Source organism: Hydractinia symbiolongicarpus, chromosome 12 (genome assembly GCF_029227915.1).
Source record: "Hydractinia symbiolongicarpus strain clone_291-10 chromosome 12, HSymV2.1, whole genome shotgun sequence".
NCBI lineage: Eukaryota > Metazoa > Cnidaria > Hydrozoa > Anthoathecata > Hydractiniidae > Hydractinia > Hydractinia symbiolongicarpus.
Genome location: NC_079886.1, coordinates 14,852,663 through 14,872,961, shown reverse-complemented (window position 1 = coordinate 14,872,961; position 20,299 = coordinate 14,852,663). Strand labels below are relative to the sequence as shown.

Genomic DNA, 20,299 nt, shown 5'->3' with positions numbered 1-20,299 from the left:
ACTCGAAAGGGTATAAAAGCAAGTATACAAAGCTCATATAATCAAAGCTCAAATACTCAAACCTCAAATATTAGACATTGAACTAGTATTATAGTAAAAGCTTGAATCTAAAACCAGGTCCAGTAGCTGCAAAGCTAGATTATTACGAAGATTAAAATAACAACGCTGCAGGCTTATTTTATTTTTAAAGGCTTTTTTTTCTTTTTTTCTACCCCATCACATTTGAATACTTCTTTTTGTAAAGCGCGCGAATAGAAATCGCTGTGAGGCTGATTTGATCATGATTATTTATGTTTTAAGATTTGATAAGCCTATGAAGGTCTGGATCAGGAACACCGGCGATCTAGATCATTACAAGTACAACTAAAAGCTTTGCGAGGGAACAAAATTGTATACAGGTCTAGGTTACACTAACCACTATTAAAGCATGTCTGAACTTCCAAACCAATTAACGCTTCAAAATAAAGTTGTGCTAATAAAAGTTTAGAAAATAGTTCTCATATTATCAGAGATGGACCTGGTAGCTCTAACTTGCATGCGTATTGCTCGTCAAGTTCTGATAAAGGACATGGAATGTTGTGCATTATTGGTGGCGTAAGTTTTGCTATAATTTGGGCGAATCCGCAAGTTTTTTTGTTCGATCCACATAGTCGAAACAGTCGAGGGCAAATAACCGAATGCGGTAAGTCGGTCCTTTTGAAATTTGACTCGTTGCAACAGGTTGAATACTACATCCCCTGTATCCCCTGGGCAAGGAAGGTGTCTCAAGATGCAATATTTTAGGATAGTAGCACGTGACGAGAAAAGGTGTAACATTATGTTATCTTTTCGTCGAAAACGGAAACTGAGTCAAAATAGAAATTACCGTGAATCACAAGGTGGTCGGGCGAAACAATGAGAGTCAACTGCCAAATATACAAAAACAGAGCCGGGTCAAACAAGACAGAAAGAGTCAACAGCAACGTATAAGAAAACGGAGCGGGGTCAAACAAGACAGAAAGAGTCAATAGCCAAATACAAGAAAACAGAGCGGGGTCAAACAACTAAAAAAGAGTCAATGGCCAAATACAAAAAAAACAGAGCGGCGTCAAACAACTCAAGAGGAGTCAATAGGCAAATACAAAAAAACAGCGGGGTCAAACAACTAAAAAAGAGTCAATGGCCAAATACAAAAAAACAGAGCGGGGTCAAACAAGTCAAGAGGAGTCAATAAGCAAATACAAAAAAACAGAGCGGCGTCAAACAACTCAAGAGGAGTCAATAAGCAAATACAAAAAAACAGAGCGGGGTCAAGCAACTCAAAAAGAGTCAAGGACCAAATACAACAAAAGCGAACAAGGCCAAGCTAGGCAAAAAGATTCAATAGGCAAATATAGGAAAACGGAACACGGTCAAGATATACAAAAGGCTGCAAAAAAACGATACACATCTGCGCGCAAATTTAAAACGAAGATCGACGAATTCAAGAAATGCATTGAGAACGGACCATTTTACGTTTGCGTTATATGTAGTGGTTCATTGTATAAACGGTCTGTAAAATTGTTTCACCGTATTGATTATGCAGGAGTTTCAGAAGAACATTTTCTATATGGAGTACAAAGTTTTGATAGTAAAGAACACATATGTACAACATGTCATTAAAAACTTAGAAAGGAAAAATCCCCGCGCAAGCTTTATCTAACAATCTTCAAATATTTGACCTCCCTGAAGCAATGTGTACATTGCGACGCTTAGAAAAGATTATTATATCCAAAAGATTTTTATTGAAACGCATTGCAATAATGCCAAAAGGTCAGTGCCCCCAAATAAAAGGGTCAATCTGTAACGTTCCAATAAAAGCTGATGAGATTAGTAATATCTTGCCAAGAGGAATGGAGAATTATGGCGTAGTGCAAGTTTCATTAAAGAAGAAATTAAATTTTAAATCTGACGTTTACCTGGAATCAGTAAGGCCAGTTGTTATTTGGGATGTCCTTCACTGGTGTTAAATCCTTTATATGCAAATACTGAAATTAATCTTGCAAACATACCGCCTTCCTGGGCTAATTTAGCATCTGATCATGTGAAGAAGGTGAAAATGAAACAAAAATTGATTTTGTATGCGAACGTACAGTAAAATCAATAAGTAAATGTACCAGTAACGTTAATCCTGAAGAAAATTCTAAAGAAAACGAGGAAGAGGTTGAAAAACCGTTGAACGAGCATCGCTTATCTTGTCAAGAAACGTCTTTTGTCCCCAACCCAATATTCCACATGAGCATATTGACGACGGGTGTACCAATAATTTGTGATCAACATTGTGAAGAACTGGCACATCCTTATCTATTTCCAACAGGTAAATTCGGATATCATGCAGAAAGAAAAGTACCCTTTGCCCCGACCAAATACTTTAACCAACGCCTGTTAAATTATAAACAAAAGTTTGCCTCGGACACTGATTATATAATTTTTGCTCATGCAGTGACGCAACATCTTAATTTGAATAGTCGCATAAACATCGCTATGCAAAAAATTAAAACTGACGGTCTTACAGCAGGAATGATGTCTTCAAACTTTAAAGAAACTGTTAAATCATTTATAGCTAGTGATGACGCTTTCACATTTATGGACACATTAAAAGGAACTCCAGCATATTGGAAGCGATTTCTCTTTGAAGTTTTAGCCATGGTAGAACAGTGAGGACTTCCGACATTTTTTATGACCCTTTCTTGCGTAGATTTAAGATGGAATGAACTAGTTAAAATTATAACTAAATTACAAGGGAATGATATCACTAAAGAGGAAATTGAAAATCTAAATTACTTTCAACGAACCGAGATTCTTAATAGCAATCCAGTTTTTTTAGCAAGACATTTCCAATACAGAGTTGAGACGTTTTTTAAAACAATAGTTGTCAACGGACCGTTAGGTAAAGTAAACTACTACGCCATTAGAGTTGAATTTCAGGTAAGAGGTAGCCCACACATTCACTCTTTATTATGGGTAAATAATGCGCCCGTCTTACGTAGTGACAATAAAGAGCTTCGCTTCGTTAATAAAATAATTAAACGTACACTTCCTGATAAAGAAAGCGATCCAAGTCTCTACAAACTAGTTTCAACATTTCAAATACATTCTCACTCAAAATCTTGTCGTAAATACAAAAATAAAAATTGTCGATACTCCTTTGGCAAATTCTTCATTGACCGTACAATTGTTGCTGAACCATTACCTGATAATATATCTAAAGAAGAAAGGGAAATAATATTGAATGAAAGGAAGACGATACTAGACAAGGTAAAGACATACATAGATTCACATCTGAATCCGCGAATCAATAATATTCTTATTCCCGATGAACCGAAATATAGGCGCCCAAGAACAATTAAAGAAATATTTGAAAGTTTAGACATCACTAAGGAAGAATATGAAAACGCATTAAGCATCTCGCCTGATAGTGGATTTCAAATTCACTTTCGAAGGCTTCCAGATTCTTGTTTTATCAATAATTATTTTATCGAAGGTTTAATGGCATGTGAAGCCAACATAGACATTCAACCTGTTCTTGATTAACATAAAGCAGTGTCGTACATGTGCGCTTACTTGTCGAAAGCGGAAGACAAATCTTCAGAAGCGATGAAAAAAGCTGCATCACAAGCACTAGAAACTCATGGTTCGTTATTTGAACAGATGAAGTCAATTGCAAATGCGTATCGAAATCATCACGAAATGTCAGTTCAAGAAGCAGTTGCTATTATAATGCCAGAAATATGGTTACGAAAGACTTTTCCTGTTGTTGTTTTTGCAAATAGTAACATTCCGGAGAAACGGTACAGGGTATGTCGGAAAGAAGAAGAAATTTTAAGTTTGCCACCGGACAGTACTGATATTTTCAAATATAATATGTCGGATAGATACATGGATAGACCAAATACAGAATTCAAAAACGGAAAATATCGCATGCTGGACCGAATGTGCTATGCGGAATTTTTATCGAATTATTCTGTGAAAATAAAACCAAAACCAGAAGATCAAAATGAAAATGACAGCCAACCGGAAATCATACCTGAAATGCAAATGGATTTTACTTATCGCAAAACTCTGTCTTTATTGTCCTCTAAGGAAATGTTGTCTTTGCGAAAACAAAAATCCGTTTTGAGATACCATATACCCAGTCCAGAAAAAATCCAGAAGGATAGGGCTTCATTTGCTTTTTATGTTCTATCCGTTTCGACAAGAAGCAGAATTGTTAAGTGAAAACTTGGGAACTTGCACGGAAAAAATATTGGAAGAAGGTGTATTAGAAACTATAAATAAAAATAAAAGAATTTGCGAGCCTTTCGGTGAACTTGTTGAAGAAGCAATGGTAAATTTTCACACAAATGTGAATAATCTTGATTCCTTCGCCGAACAGGAAAACGACGATGTTTCTGATGAGATGAGTAATACAAATAACCATATCGATGAAGAAGTACAAAATGACACCGAAAACGTCCAAATGACTGGGACTTTTTCATCTGTTAATGAACCTGGAATTTCCGATAATGAACTCCATGAAAAAATTCGAACATTAAATAAAACTCAAAGGCCAATATTTGATGTTTTTATTACATAAAAAGCTTAGCATGTAACGCATACCATAAAATCGAACCAATCCATATCTTTTTGACAGGAAGTGCAGGTTGTGGAAAGTCACATTTGATAACAACAATTTTTGACATGCTAAAGAAAGCAATTTCTTATCGTGCAGAGAACTAAGAAAAAGATAAAATTCTCATTCTAGTGCCAACAGGTGTTGCTGCCATCAATGTAGAGGGAAATACAATACATTCAGCCTTAGGTATACCAGTTGATAGAAGTTTTACTAAAAACATTTCTAAGTTGAGTGATAAAAAAAATGCATGCTGCGAAACAAATTTTCAGAATTAAGCATTATTGTTATAGACGAAATCTCTCTCAATGGTTTCAAACAAACTGCTTTTACACATTCATCAACGCCTAACCGAAATATTTGGATGTTCAGAAGACATTCCATTTGCAGGAATATCTGTTATAACATATGGCGATCTTTTACGCATTACGCAGATTACAAGGATGTACTGTTAAATCTCTCACATTGTTGGAAATATTTTAAGACTGACGGAAGTTAGGAGGCAGCGCGGTGATCAATGTTTGATTGAATTACTGAACAATATCAGAGTGGGAAACTTAGAAACACGACACGAAGATGTACTGAATTCAAAATTAATTTCCCAAAGTGATCCAAATTATCCCAAAGATGCGATTTATATCTTTGCCGAAAACCAACCTGCCTCTGAGCACAACAAAAAAATGTTAAACAGCCTAGCATCGGAGGAAATAAATATTGAGGCCAGTGACAAAATTCCAGAAAATATTCCTGTGTCAATGGTGCAAAATCTTTCTAACCGCACTCAAATGGAGACAGGTGGACTTGCTCGAAACCTTCTTTAAAAACTTAACGCAAAAGTCATGTTGACGTCAAACATTGACGTATCAGATAAACTTATAAACGGACAGATTGGAACTGTTCATCGTATAAAAACCGATAGTGTAGGAAAAGTTACAAAAACATATCTAAAAATGGAAGATAAAAACGCAGGACTTAAAGCCATACGAACAGATCCATATGCTATGCAAGAAAATGTTGTTCCAATTAACCGAATAGAGAAAGAAATCAAGTTTAACAAGTATAATGCATCCTCACCTTCTATGAAACGAATGCAATTCCCACTAATGCTGTCGTGGGCCTGCACTGTTCATAGGGTTCAAGGGAAAACATTTGATAAATTTGTTGTTTGCTTTAATTTAATGAAGCAAAGAGCCTTTCACCCAGGACAAATCTATGTTGCATTGAGTAGAGTGACATGTTTAGAGGGTTTATACCTAACGGGAACATTTACCTGGTCAGCTATTAAATCAGATACCCGAGCAACCGAGCAATACATTTATATGCGAGAACATTCGAAGTTGACATCAAGAGCTACTGGCTTAATGAGTGAAAATTCTGTTATAGTTACTCTTCTTAATACAAGGTCGTACAACAAACATAAAAACGATGACCGCGTTCTCATGGAAAATGATTTATACCACCCAATGCGACACAAAATTAGGTTCCTTTAATTTGATTTTGAACAACGACTTGGATAGATTTTCTAGTCTTTTAGTTGGACATAACAAAACTACAGAATTGTTTGATATTGTAAATTTCCAGGTGTAATATTTTTTAAAATGACAAAAAGAACGTTTCATAAAAACGCTATTAGAGTTTTACTTCTATATCATAAAAGTTGTCTTAATCGAGAACAGTCACTTTACCTTGTTTAACATTTTTTGGGAAATGAAACTATTGATATTATACTCGGAGATTTTAATGTAAATGCATTTAGTGGCGAAAATTATTTCCTTGACTTTCTTACTCAATATGAACAAGTTGTAACCTCTCCAACTCATATATCAGGTTTACTTATTGACCACATCTACATCCATGAGAATGTTCTAAACATCTTTGACGTCAAGACATATGTTAAAAATGTCTATTTCAGTGACCATGATACAGTCCGGCTTAAAATCTCTCTGAAATTTACACAACATTGAAGGCTACTTGAGAATACTCAATAATTTGTTTACCCCATAATTCTCCGTTTTCAAGGTCTACTTCCAATTTTAAAATCTTTTAGGCTAATGGCGGAAATCTTCAAGCCCCTGGGCTTCTTGTTCATATTTAAAAGGTTGTGTTAACACGTTGAGTCCCAGTCTGTTTTAGGTGTACTTCGCCAGACCCAAGCCTTGAAATGGCTATGGTCACATCATATATGATATTTTTTCAGAGTTTTAGGGTGATGTGAATACTTTATTCTAATTAGTAAGTGTGACCAATGAACACGTATATATACATTATCAGGCTGCAGTATCAAAATACTAACGTCCAAACCTAATCACGTAGTTATACGTTGTTCCGACTTCAACGTATATATACGTGATTTGGTCTGCCCAATCAGTACGTGAAGGTAGAGCACTGACCACGCATATATACGTGTTATATTTATTCGTTACAACCAATCATATTTTAATTCTTCTGTGAGTTAACCAATTAAAGAACGTTCAAAATTTTTAAATAGAGCATTCTTGTGCATGCAATTTTCTTTTTCATCAACTGCTGTGCTAGTAAAGACGTCTGTATTCGTAAAGTGAGTTGTTTGTTTTCTTTTTTGTAGCAACCATTCATAAAGAAGGCATGTTCAAGACAAGAAAATCATTTTGAACCACTTTGTAATGTAATATCATAGTCACATGAAAAATTGAGATGTAGGAATTGTCCTCATGAATAAACGTTTTTCTTATTTTCTTCGTTTATGAGTTGCTATTGCTTCATTTTCTCAGAAATGGCAAAACGGTACAGTGCTGAGGTAGCTGTTGAATTGATAATGAATGAAAATAGTGAAATGGATTCAGCTGACTCGTTTGACGAAGAATTCACTTCAGATGCTGAATCAACTTCCGAATCCGAAATAGAAAGTGAATCTGAAGAATCTGACTTTACTGGTCGCAAAATCCTACAAAATATTGCTCCCCAAACACATAGGGGAGGGAGGATTAGAACAAGAGGTGGTGCATTCAATATCCGTGGCCGAGGTCGAAGTGTAAGGACGCGTGGTTGCCTGCAAACTGCAGCACATCGTTCAAAAATAAGAATAAGAAACATTGAAGACTCCGAGGATTCTGCTACAGAACTTAGCTCAAGGGAAGAAAACGAAAACGAGGAAGAAGAAATATCGAGGGGAGGTGATTCTGCTATTCGTAATGATCTCAATGATGGAAAGGGCCCTGTGAATGAATTTGATTGGTAAGATGATGTCCCTATCATAAATCCATTTGATTTCAATGAAGATACTGGGTTGCAGGTAAAGGCTCCTGGTGGAGATGATCCCTTGTTATTCTTCAATCTATTCATAAACGACGAACTTTTACAAGAAATCGTCGATAGATCAAATGCATATGCAGATCGTGTTATAAACTCCTCTCGTCCATTGAGAAGGAACAGTATCTTAAAGACATGGAATAACGTAACATTGGAAGAGATGAGACAGTTCCTCGGTTTGATTTTTCACATAGGTCTTGTTGCTATGCCATCATATCGCTGTTACTGCTCTACAGACCGCTTATACAAAAACGAACTGTTCAAATCAAAAATGTCTAGAAACAGGTTTCAATCAATCATGCGATTCTTGAATTTTGGCGAGGAACCATCATTTCAGAATGATCGATTGAGTAAGGTCAGATTTCTCTTGAATCACCACAACAGCACAGTTGCTGATGTCTACACGCCTGAAAAGGAATTATCCTTGGATGAGTCGATGATGCTTTGGCGAGGGCGATTGGTTTTTCGCCAGTATATTAAAAACAAACGGCATAAGTATGGGGTGAATTTTTTCGAATTGTGCACCAATGATGGGTTCGTTCTAAAAGCAGAGATTTATTCAGGTGTGAAATTTGCAGACACTGAAGCATTGGGACAAAGAGGAACTTTTGTATTTCACATAATGAATCCCTATCTGTATAAAGGGTACCATGTTTTTACCGACAACTGGTATAATTCCGTGCCATTGACAAAGTACATGACGCAAAGGAAAACTTACATTTCTGGCACCCTACGAGCAGACAAAAAACACCTTCCCGAGGAAGTTACAAAGAAAAAGTTGAAAAAAGGAGAAATGAATTTTCGGTCGTCAGACGACATTTCTGTCACAAAATGGAAGGACAAAAGGGATGTTCGTATGATCAGCAATGCATTTATTCCTGAATTGGTTGAGACCGTAAACAGACATGGGAAATCTAGACAGAAGCCAAACATTGTGGATATTTACAATCACAACATGTCCGGTATTGATCGATCAGATCAAATGCTCTCGTATCATTCTGGATTGAGGAAAACAATCAGATGGTACAAAAAGGTCGGCGTCCATATCTTGGAAATTTTCATGGAAAATGCTTTCTACCTATATAAAAAGGCAACTCCATCTCCAAAAGTTAAAGCCATGAAAGGATTCAAGGACACCATTATAACGAGCATGGTTGGCCAACCAAAGCCGTCGAAACACATGCAACCACAAGCTTCTTTTCACTACTTAGCTGCGATTGAACCAACAGAAAAAAAGAAACACCCTGCCAGAACCTGCAAGCACTGCTCATCGAATGGTAAAAGACGCGAAACAAGATACATATGCCCTGGATGCCCACAACAACCAGCCCTATGCATTGATCCATGTTTCCGCATCCATCACCAGAATATTGGCGTTGTCGGTTTCGACGATGCAAAATCATCATCTGAAGAGGAGTAGTTCGCATCTCTTAGTATTCTCAGTTAAAAATACATGTACAGACATGTATTTGTGACAGTTTGTTTTAAAACAATGTGTTTTTCTTCGTCAATATATATATAAGTATGTATCATTTGTGTCATCGAAAAACGAATTTCAAAAAGTGTTATGATTACTTCCTTTAAACAGCGAAATAACCGACATGGTTTGTGTAAGTAATAGACGTAATATTTCCCAAAAAAATAAATCTGTCTTTGAAAACGAGAAACTTTAAACTTTAATAAACAATTTCAAAAGAGAAGAATAACCAAGAAATTACAAAAACAATAATTATCCCCTTTTTTCCCCTAACGTAAATATGCGTCGTTGAGTTATTGCGAAAGATCGCACAACGTATATATACGTGATTGGGACCCAACGTATTAGCACAACTGAAACTAAAAGCAACTATAGGCTGTATTTTTATGCACGTATCGTAATCACATTATCAAAAATCCAAAATTGAAATCTGTCTGAAATTTATTATGGTATTTTTGTTTCAAAGGGACCAATTGTGTCACCGCCCCAAATACTATACCTTGTTTAGTTTTGTGTTGTTTGCGTACCCTCCCACACGTTGTCTCGTTTTTGCCTCGTTCTATATCATGAATCGTCCCCTTGTGGACTTGTGTTTTATTACGTCTATAATTGTCCTTGCTTTTCATCGCTTTGTGTACGTTTTTGCAGTCAGTTGAGTTAAATCTTATCACTGCTGAGTGAATGTAAATAAATCTTTCTTTAGCTCTGTCGCTGTTGGGCGAAGAATTTTTTGAAATATTTTTTTTACTTAGTTGAATTGGGCTATCAGCCACCAAATTTCTAGTAAGTATCATTTTAAATATGTGTTTTGCTTAGTTTTCGGACTATTTTGCCTGCTTTCTTTTTGCGTACGCACTAAAATTGGAATGAGAAGTTGAGAAAGATTTTACACCTTTTCACATCGCTTCTGTCAGTCCACTTCGTTCCCAGTTTTCCATTTGGTAATACTTTATTTCGCTTTTTTTATTTTATATATGTACTTCTGTTTTTATCGATTAAATAACAACCCGCTGAAGGTCCGGCTAGAGTCATGGAGTTGTCGCCCCGGGCCCCTACAAAAAGAAAAATATATGGAAAGCTGGAGTCCTTCGAATCCTTGTTTCCAAAAATGCCTGTCGCTGAGGACCATGAATTGGCGGAAGCAGAACCGCACAGCTCGAACACAGGGGACCTAAATTTACTGAAAAAGGTAGGATCTACAAGCTCTAAACATTGCTTTACGAACAGAAGCGAATCTTTCGGAGATTGATGAGAAGATCTACTGAAATCTGCGACGTACTTAAGTGCAACAAGTAGCTATAGTCAAACAGTCTTGTCCAGAGTTACCGATCTTGTTAATTGCTTTGATAAAGTACACAGCAAGTGCACTCTGTTGTTCACTGACTAACATAAGCGTGATGACAACAAATGCAGCAAAGTATCCAGTGAAGCTTCGAGAAAAGAATCTATATAGGACCAGAAAATAATTGACTAGATAAGAAAGACCGAGCTAGAAATAGAAGCCAAGTTCATCAAACAACGTCGGAGTGCTCCTTAAGATGCCGAAACTATGAGAAATGAAGAAGAAATCGCAAAGGTGCTAGATTAAGGATACTGAATCAAATCGTGAAGGAGATACTAGGAAAACCTTACATACCACAAGCAAAAGAAAAAAACTGCGCAAGGAGCCAAACTATCTGAAAGTGTGAATTATAGTAGACATCCTTTGATGACCGTGACGTCTTATGTAGGCTTTTAAGACTCCGATCTGCCCCAGGAATCGACATAAAATTCTTTTGAGAAGAACCCTTTTATTTCTTTTATAACTTATTTCATAGAAACTTTCAGGAGGTTGTCGACACCAAAGTTGACAATCTCAGGGGTAGACTGATCCAGCTGATCAAATTTACCATGACAGAAGCAAGTGGAAGAAAGAAGCTTTGTTACGGTTCCTACGATACTATAACTACCAATCATACCGCGAAGAAGTGCAATGTTTGCAAGAATAAATATTCAGCTGGCCTACATAGTTTCAAATTTAAAATAGAGGATGAATAAAATTAGCAAGAAGAATCCAAGGAACACAAAATCACTGTCGTACTCCCTAAGCACGATAGCGCAAGCGCGGACAGCACAAAGGTAACAAAGCTGTTTTGATCATAAGGAGTAGGAGTAGGATTTATTCTCGCATACATATGGTTGAAATAACCCGATATGGAAACGCAGTTCTAGGTGCACAATCACTGTCTAGTATGATTCACCACTATACTAGACCTTACCGAGACCTTTTTCCCTCTTACCAACGTATCCCACAATGAAAGCAAAAATGACGGCAGGAGCGAGGTTCAGGTGTTTAGCAACAGACTCCATCCACAACCTTCGCGGCAACTCTAACACTGCTCACATGATCACCCAAGTGACAATGCTTTAGTGAATTTTGGAGCATTTCTCAATAACTCACGCAAATTAAGAGCAGCTAATTACAACTCACGTTTAATATTTGGTTGACCCCGTTGATTATTGATGACCTCTGTTAAAAAAATAAGACAGTATTTTTATACCATACAAGAACTATACACCATTCTTAACAAGCCTTTGGAGTTCTTGTATAGGTATATATGTTGCAACTACTTTTACATATTTTCAAATATACTGGTAAAAAATAGCAGTTTCTAATTATGAACATATTCTTTTTCTTTCTTTGACCATGGATGTTGTTAGAGCCTAATTTTATGTTTTGAAACAAGTCTTTTCTAATAACAGACTTTTTAAGACTTCATTCTAATTCCACACATTCTTGGCACATTTAGCAACCCTAAACAAAATTACCTATTTCTTTCTGATTCTAAGTTACTAAATTCTACTGGATTTTTCAAAAACTGGTTTCTTTAACAAAGTATGTATACATCTATATACATATATGTATGCAATGTTCTGCATGGAATTGGCCACCCAGCATTATGCCCATATTACTGTCACCAGACATTACTTGAAGCTGAGCAAAGGAATTGAACCTTAAAACCATGCAGAACGTACCTTCAAAACTTTCATCCACTTCTAACTGACTACATCTTTCTTTAACTTGACTAGATGATTGAGTATTTGTTTCCATAACTTATCGTTGATGAAGCAAATCTCCAGCAACTGTAACTTCATGAAATACTAACTCACTACTATTTCTTACATTTGGTTGATGAAAAACAATATGTGGAAAACTCTGTTATATACGAGCCTTTAATCTCTCTGACTTGTAGTTAGAAGCATCTAATTTTCACAAATCTATTGTGCAAATGTTTTAAAAAATATACTTTTCCTTGATTGACTATTTTTTTGTTGATATATTTGTCACAAAACTTCATGAATGATTTTTCATACAGCAATATTTTACCTTTTTTTTCTGCCCAAAGTATTTTGGTGTAGCTGTTGTAACATGGCCTATCATATCTTACTTCCAATGCAACCATATCTTGTCCACTCCCCAGCTTGCACAGTATGCCACTATAATAAATTGTTGCATTAAGTTATATTATCAGGTTTTATTTTGATACACATAAAACAATTCCACTTTTGTCATTCCAAGCACATTCAAGAATAAACAAATTTCGCGAATTTTTTTATCTGCACTGCACTGCTGACGTCAGCAAAACATCTAAACAAACTCTTTTTTATGACCTTATGCCTAAGTGGATTTCTCCACGGGCTTTATAGACTAGTATCTATATAATAATGCGCTAAGTGGGTCTGTCTGTCTGTCTGTGAAAATTTTTAAGCCCTTATATCTCATTAACCGCTCATCAAAAGCACATGATCATAAACGTTTTTTTTGATCAGCAGTTTAAGCTCTATGCAATAGAGGCAACGTGAAAACAAGGTTCTAATCTTTTTTTGTGGATGGGTTGCTGACGTCATACAAATTGAAATGACGCTTCTTTTTCATTTTTATCCTGTCTAAGTGGATTTTTCCACGGCCTTTATCGACTAGTAAATGTAATAATACAGAGACTATGTCTGTCTGTTTGTAACAGGCAAAGTGGATAAGTTCATTTTCCTTTGATGTGGCCGAAAAAGTTATGTCTTAAATGTTAAATTTTGATGTTGCCGAAAAATGCATGTCTAATATGGTAAATTTTCTGACGTTACGGCGCGACGCCAATATCACTACTTTAACATCAATATCTTATATTAAATTAATGAAGCCATTACAGTGCAATTAAAACTTTGAGGCCAATTAACTTGGAAACGAGGTGGTGACGTCAATGTTTCTTCATCGCGTGGGTAACTAGGGACCACCTGGGACCAATTTGGGTAAGTTTTCTAAACCTGGGTCCCGAATCCGTTTTGGAATGGACGGGTTGATGACGTCATCGAAAAAACTTTAAACCCTAATATCTCTGCAACCATTTGTCAAAAATGCATAATCTCATACATTTTCTTGATCAGCGTTTCAAGACCTATACTATGAAAGCAACAGGCATATAAATAAGTAAAAAAAAAATTTTGTTTTAGCGGTTCTTTGCACTGCACAATAGAGGAAACGTAAAAACATTGTTTCAATTTTTTTTTGTGAATGAGTTGCTGACGTCATCAAAATTTTAATGCCGCTTCTTTTTCATTTTTGTCCTGTCTTAGTGGATTTTTCCACGGGCTTTATCGACTAGTGTATATATATTTAATCAGGCTGGCTTTTGATATCTTTGTTAACATGACCTTAAAACCTGTGGATGATAAATATATACAGGATGTATTTTGTCGAAATTGATTAATATTGAATTCAACAACAAATTTGAATTTCTTTTTGGAGAGTCTGATTAGTTACAGTTTTTCATTTTGGAGAAAATAATTGGTCATTGTTTTGTTTTACAAATCCAAAAAAATGAAATTTCAAATTGACAAATTGAATTCAACAAGTTCAAACAAACAAAGGTAAACACAGAATTAATGAATTTGTCGGATTTTTTAAATCGATGTTATTATCTTGTATCGACCAACTATATATTCTGTTACAGGCTAATTATCAGTTCATCCTGACTGTTCGGTGCAAGCAACAATAAAGTTTGTCACGCTTTAACAATATTTCTATCCGATGAAGTAGCATCACAAAGTGTCGTTTGGAAATTATTTTAGCCCTCTTTTTCCCAAAAGAACAGGAGTTAGGTGTCCAGCCCCTCATAGAAAAATTACGCAAAGCAGGACAAAGGTTTTTTGTTGCTGGCGAGTTAAGAAAAAAAGGCACTCTAATCAGAGCACTATTTTGTGTAGCTAACTAGCTTGATAGCTAAGTCAGCACCAATCAAAGAGATCCAAATCAACACCAAAAATTAGCTAGCTAGCCATCACACTTTTCCCATTTATATATAAAATTATTCTTACCTGATAAAATGTATGAATTTAAAAAAATAGTATTTAGCTCCTTAGCTAGCTACATTAATAAAGCCACTACGACATAGTGGTCATAGTAACGAAAACGGATATCTAGCTATGATAGAAACAACTAAAGATAAACATACACAACCAACTTCGAAGTAATTGCTAACTATCCTTCTTTGATTTCACATAGGCAGGTAGGTATTTCTATGCATGGCAATTTTTTCGGATAAAACCAAAAGTAAGTTGTTTTTGCAACACGTAGGTAGGTGGCAAAACAGAACTACATTTAACGTTTTTAATTAATTGAGTGTATATTTGAGGTAACTCATTAAAATTTTTGTTTTCGAAAACTAACTTTACACGGTCTCTCAAGCTCTTGCTAGCCATGTTGAGAACGGAAAGAATCTTCCGCATGCCCAACTGATATTTATACCAAACCACCTACTCTCGGATGCGTAATACAAAGGGAGGGGGGGGGGGCGCTTATCAATTCTAAGATTTTTTTCCCCCCCCTGCTTATTAATTTTCGTCCAATAAATAAGCTCCCAATGGTCAAAAAATTTTTTTGGAAAGTTTTTTTTTGTTTTGAACGTTCATACATTCTGTGTTTGCTGGCATTTACTTACCATCATTGACGCAAGCTAGCACTACGTTTATTTATTGTTACGCACTGTATATGTATCTACTTTGTATCACATATTTTTGTCGTATGGGCGAGAATGATTTGAAAGGAAGCAACTACAGTGTGCACAAAAAATTTTGACCCGCCTGTTTAATAAATACATAGAAACTATTTTGACAGGTTTGTTCAAGACTTTCTGTCTCAAAATAGGTCAGGACCACACTTTCATCGTGACGTTTGCTGTTTATATTCCCCAACCCTTTTATGCAAATCGACAGGCAAAATAATAATGTAGCCGGTATGCCATGTACCAGTCCATTCCCTCTTTTGCAAATCAACAAGCAATATAATGCAGGTGGTGAGCGTCCATTCCAAACTTTTTTTTCAGGTAGAGGCATACTTTGAACTTGAAATTAAAATATATATATAACTTGCACGTAGTTTAGATTTAGAACATATATCAGTGAAAAGATGCTAGTAGCCATAATTTGACTTTCTTCACTTAAGATGTTCATTTTTTTGCCTGTCGATTTTTTTAAATATACTTTCTGTTAATAAGTGTTACAGCTGCACCTTTTACTGCAATATAACACAGGCTTTCGAATGTGTTTTATTTAAATTACAATGAGTTTTGCAAACTTATTCTGCCAAATAATTTGCTGAGTGAAGATTGTTTTAGGAAGTTGCAATAATTTTTTTTTTTAAAAAAGGCTATTACTACGCCTATATGCATGTGCGACACAATTTACCTGTACTAAGCACTCAGTCCGGTGTAAACGACAGGCTGTTCCCTGTGTTTTTATTTAAGCCAAAGTTGCGATAATGTTTTTTGGACAAGGTTATTATGCCTAAATGGATGTGCGACACGGCATGCCTTTGCTAAGTGCTTAGCTCGATGTTGCTATTAATTTTTAAAATTTCACGAAAACTTTTACCGCAAAATATATAAAACTTGACCGATTGTTTTTGCTATGACAGGATAACAACAGGTTGTTTTTATTTCAAATGAAGTTATTTTTGGAAAAATATTTTACACCAAAACACTATAATATAGTGTGCGCTTTACTCGATTTACATACTGCATCTGTACTAAAGCGCTCCACTTGAATGTATGGTACAGTTTGCGATAATAATAGCCGTATTCTGCATCTGCGCAAAATGATACCAAAATATCGAGACACACCACATGCGGTATATAAAAGACGGGCGAACCCGTTGATTTATAAACGGGGTTACGATTATAGTCTCTTTTTTAATATTTCGTCTGTCTGTTTAACCGAGGAAAATTAGTCGTGTTACGGAAACACGCAATGCGATATTTAAGGTACGGGCGAACCAATGGCTTTAATCATAAGCTTTTGACTAGTCTCTTTAATAATAGCCGTATTTTGTCTGTTCAAAAGGGTTACCGATATTCCTTTGATCTTTCTGCGAATTTTTAGAAACCAGGGGGTTGTTTAATTGGAAATCTTATGATTTATCAAAATAAATTACAGAAATTAATTTATTTCCTTACATAATTTAATTAATTTAATTGATAAACCTCTAATTTAAAAAACAAATTAAGTGATTAAAATGAATTCATTATTTAAATGCGCCATTTATAATAATTTACCCCCGTGACCTTAATCGCCGATTCCGCCCCCAGGAGCCACAGAAAACAACTAGGATGGTTTTACTGACAGTTTAACTGGCTATGTTTTGACCGCTCGCACGTGTATACCAATCAAAACGCCTGATTCTTTGAAAAACCAATCAAGACTTTCGCGGCCTAGATATGCCAACGAAGAAACATGATGGCTATTTTAGTTTTTAAAAAGTAATGGTTGTGTCTGTTTCACCTTTTTGTCTTCTATAAGCTTTTTATATTTGTAATATTTGGGTTTTTTATGTGAAGATAAATTTATTGTCACATTTTTTAGCTACGTGCAGATCTTAAACGCACGAGTTTTAGGATTTTTGGCTAGGAACGAATATTTTGAAGGCTACTAGCTAATAGCCTTACTTTTTACTAATTTTGTTTGGTATAAGAGGTTTTTCTCCAACCCAACATTTATTTTTATGTCGAGGAAATAGCCATTTAGCTATCTCATATATTTACCTAAAAAGTGATAGTATAAAAATTCAGTTTGGCTATCAATATCGCAATATTCTCAGCAATAAATCTTATGCTAAATGCAGTTTAGCTAGGTAGCTATACATCTTTAATTATTTTCTTAAAAAATTTTTTGCAAATAAAATGGCTGAGCAATTGCTTTAGCTGGAGGGGTAACGACAGGCTGTTTCCTGTGTTGTCATTTAAACCGAAGTTGTGATAAAGTTTTTTTGGAGAAGGGTACTGTTCAAGTCTGTTTAACTGTACTAAGCGGTCAGCTTAGTGTTAACAATAGCCTGTTTTTTGGAAAAGGCTGTTACGCCTATGCGGGTCAGCCCACTGTGACAATTAATTTTTAAACTTTCTTGGGAATCACGCCTGTACGAATGTCCAACAATGTTTACCTGGACTAACCGCTTAGCCCTGTGCAAGAAACGAAGGACTGTTTCTTGTGTTTTCATTTAAATAGAGTCTGCAACAAAGTTTTTTTCAAAAAGGTATTATCCCTATTCACCTGTGTAACACCGTTTAACTCTACTAAGCGCTCAGTCCAGTGTCACGATTAATTATTTAACTTTTACAAAAACTTATTCCACAAAATAAAATAATATTGACCGATTGTTTTTGCTATGACGGAGTCACAAGGGTTGTAAACTGTGTTTCTATTTCAGCCTTTGTTGCGGGAAAGTTATTTTTTGAAAAATATGTTACAGTCGCAACACTATAGGTGTGTGCGCTTCACTTAATCTACGACATACTGCATACCTGTACTAAAGCGCTCCACCTGACTGTTTTGCACAGTTTGCAGTTCTTTTTAAGCGCTCCTTAGGGCGTTCAACAACAGTTACTTGTGGCTCATCCCGGCGATTCGACGCCGGGTTTCCCGGCTAGTCTCTGTAATAATAGCCGTATTCCGTCTGTCTGTTCGTGCGTCAAAAGCGACTTGTGTTAAACACGCACGAAATACAAAATACGCAGGGACGAAAAACCCGTCGGGTCCCCACTCGCACAGGAACGGGTTCCCGCTGGTCCAATCAGGAGCAGAGTTTTATATAAATGACCAATCAGAAGCTAAAGCTCTTTATATTTCTTAGCAACGATTTTTACGTTATCGGTCTGAAATTTGGCAAGCAGATCGAACCAACTCATTGCTTGGGAAAGAAAAGTTTCTTAACTGTTTGGTTCATATTTTCTTTCTAATAATTCTCTTTGTATTTTAACAAGATCGCAGTTTCATTTAAAACTACTTTTGGGTATTTTTCTATTTGTTTACATGTTTATTCACCTATACTTTATAGTTAGCTAGCTAGCTAAGCTACCTATTATTCAGCCACCTAAGCTTTGTATTAGTTTTATTTGCCTCTTACTGTCACGTTCTCTAGCTATATATTAATTTTAAACAAAACCAATTTTAAGATTCTGGCTACCAACGTAGATGTTAGCTAACATTTCTGATTTTTGTGTTATCTTAGCCAATCCGATTTTTACTTGGTTGTGACTGGGGTTAGCCACCTCGAGCTAAAATGTAAAAGTAACCAAGTACAGTTGGCTGCAACAGAATTTTTAAGTAATCTTTTTCATACTAAATGCAATTAAGTAGTTAGCTACCACTTTACTGTAATATAAACTTTAGCAAAAGTCAAAAGTTTATTAATGAGACACGGAGTACCTGTGCTATGTGCCTATCCCGTGTTGTTTAACGACGGTCTGTTTCCTATTTTTTTATTTAAACTGAAGTATTTTGGAAAAGACTATTAAGCTTATACGCATGTGCGACACGTTTTACCTGTACTAAGCGCTAAGCTCAGTGTTAACAACGGACTGTTTTTTGGAAAAGGCTGTTACGCCTAGGCGCATGTGCGATGTGGTTTACCTGTACTAAGGGGTCAGTCCACCGCTCAACCCCGTGTTAGCAAAGGACTTCTTTTTGTGTTGTTATTGAAACACAGTCTGCGAGAAACTGTGTTTCAAAATGGTATTATCTTTATACGCCTGTGCAAAACCGTTAACTGTACTATGCTTTCACCAAAAACATTTTCCAAAAAACGTTTTCTCCGTTTTTACTTTAACTGTTGCGATGTAGATTTTTTGGAAAATGGTTTTATACGGCTATTAACTCATGTGTGACACGGTTTAGCCCTACTAAGCACCCAGTCCAGTGTCACAATTAATTTCTTAATATTTACTGAAACTTATAAAATAATATTGACTATTTTTTTTTGCTATGACGGAGAAACAACGGTTTGTAAACTCTGTTTTTATTTCAGGTTTGTTGCGGGAAAGTTATTTTTATAATATATGTGACAGTCGCAACACTACAATGGTGTATGCGCTTCACTTGATTTACGACATACTGCATATCTGTACTAAACCACTCCACATGACCGTGTGGCACAGTTTACGACTCTTACTAGGCGCTCCCCAGGGCGTTCAACAACAGTTACTTGTGGCTTAACCTGGCGTTTCGACGCCGGGTCTTCCGGCTAGTCTCTTTAATAATAGCCGTATTCCAGCGTGTAATTTAAAGACGGTCGACCCATATACAATTCTCACGCAAAATGGTACCGGAAGTAGCAAGGCGGATTCAGTGTGGTATCACAGAGATGGCCGAGCTTGTGGATTTTTTCACGGGCCACCGACTTATTTAAAGAAGTCAGAATAAAAATCCACCTATTTCAAAGTCAGAATAAGAAAACAACAATTTTATTAACACCCACCCTTCTTATTATAACAGAAATAATTCTGCTCTCTGACAATTTATTCATAACCACTCCAGCTACTGATTAAAAGAAAAACAACCCTTTCCAACTTAAAAAGGCCCTCCCTACAATTACCAAAAGT

At 35.9% G+C, this 20,299-nt stretch overlaps 1 protein-coding gene across 1 annotated transcript; it reads left to right on the top strand.

The window, feature by feature from the left end:
* Positions 1-7,382: 7,382 nt before the first annotated feature.
* On the top strand, positions 7,383-9,502 carry LOC130621278 (piggyBac transposable element-derived protein 4-like). Its single transcript, XM_057436581.1, has 2 exons — positions 7,383-7,826; positions 7,902-9,502. Exons 1-2 carry the CDS (start codon positions 7,383-7,385, stop codon positions 9,336-9,338), a joined length of 1,881 nt encoding a protein of 626 aa, XP_057292564.1. The 3' UTR covers positions 9,339-9,502.
* The last annotated feature ends 10,797 nt before the right edge of the window (positions 9,503-20,299 follow it).

Excerpts from the sequence above, each read along its gene's own strand:
- LOC130621278 (XM_057436581.1), top strand. The coding sequence starts at position 7,383 with ATGGCAAAACGGTACAGTGCTGAGGTAGCTGTTGAATTGATAATGAAT. Across the intron at positions 7,827-7,901 it reads TCAATGATGGAAAGGGCCCT|GTAAAGGCTCCTGGTGGAGA; the intron begins GTGAATGAATTT and ends ACTGGGTTGCAG.